This window comes from Octopus bimaculoides, chromosome 2 (assembly GCF_001194135.2).
Source record: "Octopus bimaculoides isolate UCB-OBI-ISO-001 chromosome 2, ASM119413v2, whole genome shotgun sequence".
Lineage (NCBI taxonomy): Eukaryota > Metazoa > Mollusca > Cephalopoda > Octopoda > Octopodidae > Octopus > Octopus bimaculoides.
Genome location: NC_068982.1, coordinates 51,200,649 through 51,202,835, shown reverse-complemented (window position 1 = coordinate 51,202,835; position 2,187 = coordinate 51,200,649). Strand labels below are relative to the sequence as shown.

The 2,187-nt window shown below is 29.9% G+C and overlaps 1 protein-coding gene across 14 annotated transcripts in view; it reads right to left on the bottom strand.

The window, feature by feature from the left end:
• LOC106873237 (collagen alpha-1(I) chain) overlaps nucleotides 1-2,187 on the bottom strand; it is a 220,446-nt gene that overhangs the window by 96,511 nt on the left and 121,748 nt on the right. For 13 of the 14 annotated variants that reach the window (XM_052977077.1, XM_052977060.1, XM_052977082.1 and 10 more), the window contains exon 7: nucleotides 975-1,010. The exons of the other annotated variant lie outside the window; for it this stretch is intronic. In XM_052977077.1, the coding sequence (XP_052833037.1) occupies nucleotides 975-1,010 (36 nt within the window). The remainder of the gene's footprint in view (nucleotides 1-974; nucleotides 1,011-2,187) is intronic. 14 annotated transcript variants of the gene reach the window in all.

Below are 2,187 nucleotides of genomic sequence, written 5' to 3'. Positions count from 1 at the left end.
TGAGAGAGAGAGAGAGAGAGAGAGAGAGAGATTAGTGAGAGAGAGAGAGAGAGAGAGAGAGAGAGAGAGTTAAAGATATGCAAATCTGACATTCTACAAGGACTTTATAATGACACTATATATATATATATAAACTGATGAAACATGCATTTAAAGTGCTTCCATAGAGACAATACAAGTAGATGAGTAGAAAGAAATGAAGAGATTATTTAATGGCTAAAGAAAGATAAATTGATTTAGAATTAGCAATAAAATTGCAGTTAACCCTAAAATTATGTATACAATCAATACACAACTGTTTCAAATATGATAGACTGTGATCATGCTGGAGCATAACTTTTTGGATTTTAGTTGGTTATGATCAAATCAGTATTTCAGTATTTATTTTGTTTACCTTGGACAAAAATCAAAGACTGAGTCAAGAGGTCGTAAAGGGAGACAACCAAGACTATAGAAAATAAAAGGCATTTTCATTCAAGATTTTGGTTTTATCCTCCTGTGCAGACACTTCTTCACATGCACGCATGCACACACGCACGCACGCACACACATGCACACTCACACACAGACACACCTAACTTCTGCAGAGTTGCTAAGCATCAAATTTTACTTGCAAGGCTTTGGTCAGCATATGGCTACTGCACAATGAGATGGAAAACCAGTTGCAAAGTGAACCTCTTAACAGATAGCCATGTCTGTGTCTAATATTAATATAGAGTATTCATATCTAATAGTCTGTAAAGTGGGCTGGCAATAGGAAGGGAATCAATGTCAAAAAACAATCCATCCAAAACATGCCAATAATGAAAAAAAAACAGCTATAAGATGATGTTGATTATGATGATAGTAACCTACTCATATTATCAAGTGAAATTTAGTAATAACATATCATATTTCTTTTTACACAATGCATATAAAGTGAAGGGGCAAAAACAAAAACCCAGAAAACAAACATGTCTTAAAATAGTACAAACCGGATAGCCAGGATAACCACTTCGACCCTTAGGTCCCTTTGAAAAAATAGATAATTGAATTATTACATTTAGATAATATCAACTAGAAAAGAAACTAACATTAAACAAAGAATAATAGAAGCGAAATATTGACTTGTAGACGTAATACCAATGACATCTTTTTAAGCAATGCTGCCTGTTTCAAAAACAGTAGAAGTTAATGCTATTTGATTTTTATAATTGGAACACAAATGAATCTGAGAATAATTATTTATATATATATATATATGCCCACAAATACATACACACATATATATACATACGCACACACACACACATATATATATATATATATATATATATATATATATATATATATATATATATACATATATATATATATACATACATATATATATATATATACATACACATACATACATACATACACATACATACATACATACACATACATATGTATATATACATATATACATACACATATGCATACATATATACCTATATATATATATATATATATATATATATATATATATATATATATATATATATATATATATATATATACATACATACATATGCATACATATATATATATATACATATGTATATATATATATACACATACATATGTATATATATAAATATACATACACATATCTACATACATAGATACACACATATATATAATATATATATAATACATATATATATAAACACATATATAATACATATATATATTAATACATATATATATAAATACATATATAATACATATATATATAAATACATATATTATATATAATATATACTCTCTCTCTTTACTCCTTTACTTGTTTCAGTCATTTGACTGCGGCCATGCTGGAGCACCGCCTTTAGTCGAGCAAATCGACCCCAGGACTTATTCTTTGGAAGCCTAGTACTTATTCTATCGGTCTCTTTTGCCGAACCGCTAAGTTACGGGGACGTAAACACAAGCGATGTTGTGGGGACAAACACAGACACATAAACATATACACACATACATATATATATATATTTATATATATACACATATATACAACGGGCTTCTTTCAGTTTCCGTCTACCAAATCCACTCACAAGGCTATTGTAGAAGACACTTGCCCAAGGTGCCACACAGTGGGACTGAACCCAGAACCATGTGGTTGGTAAGCAAGCTACTTACCACACAGCCACTCCCGTGCCTATATAT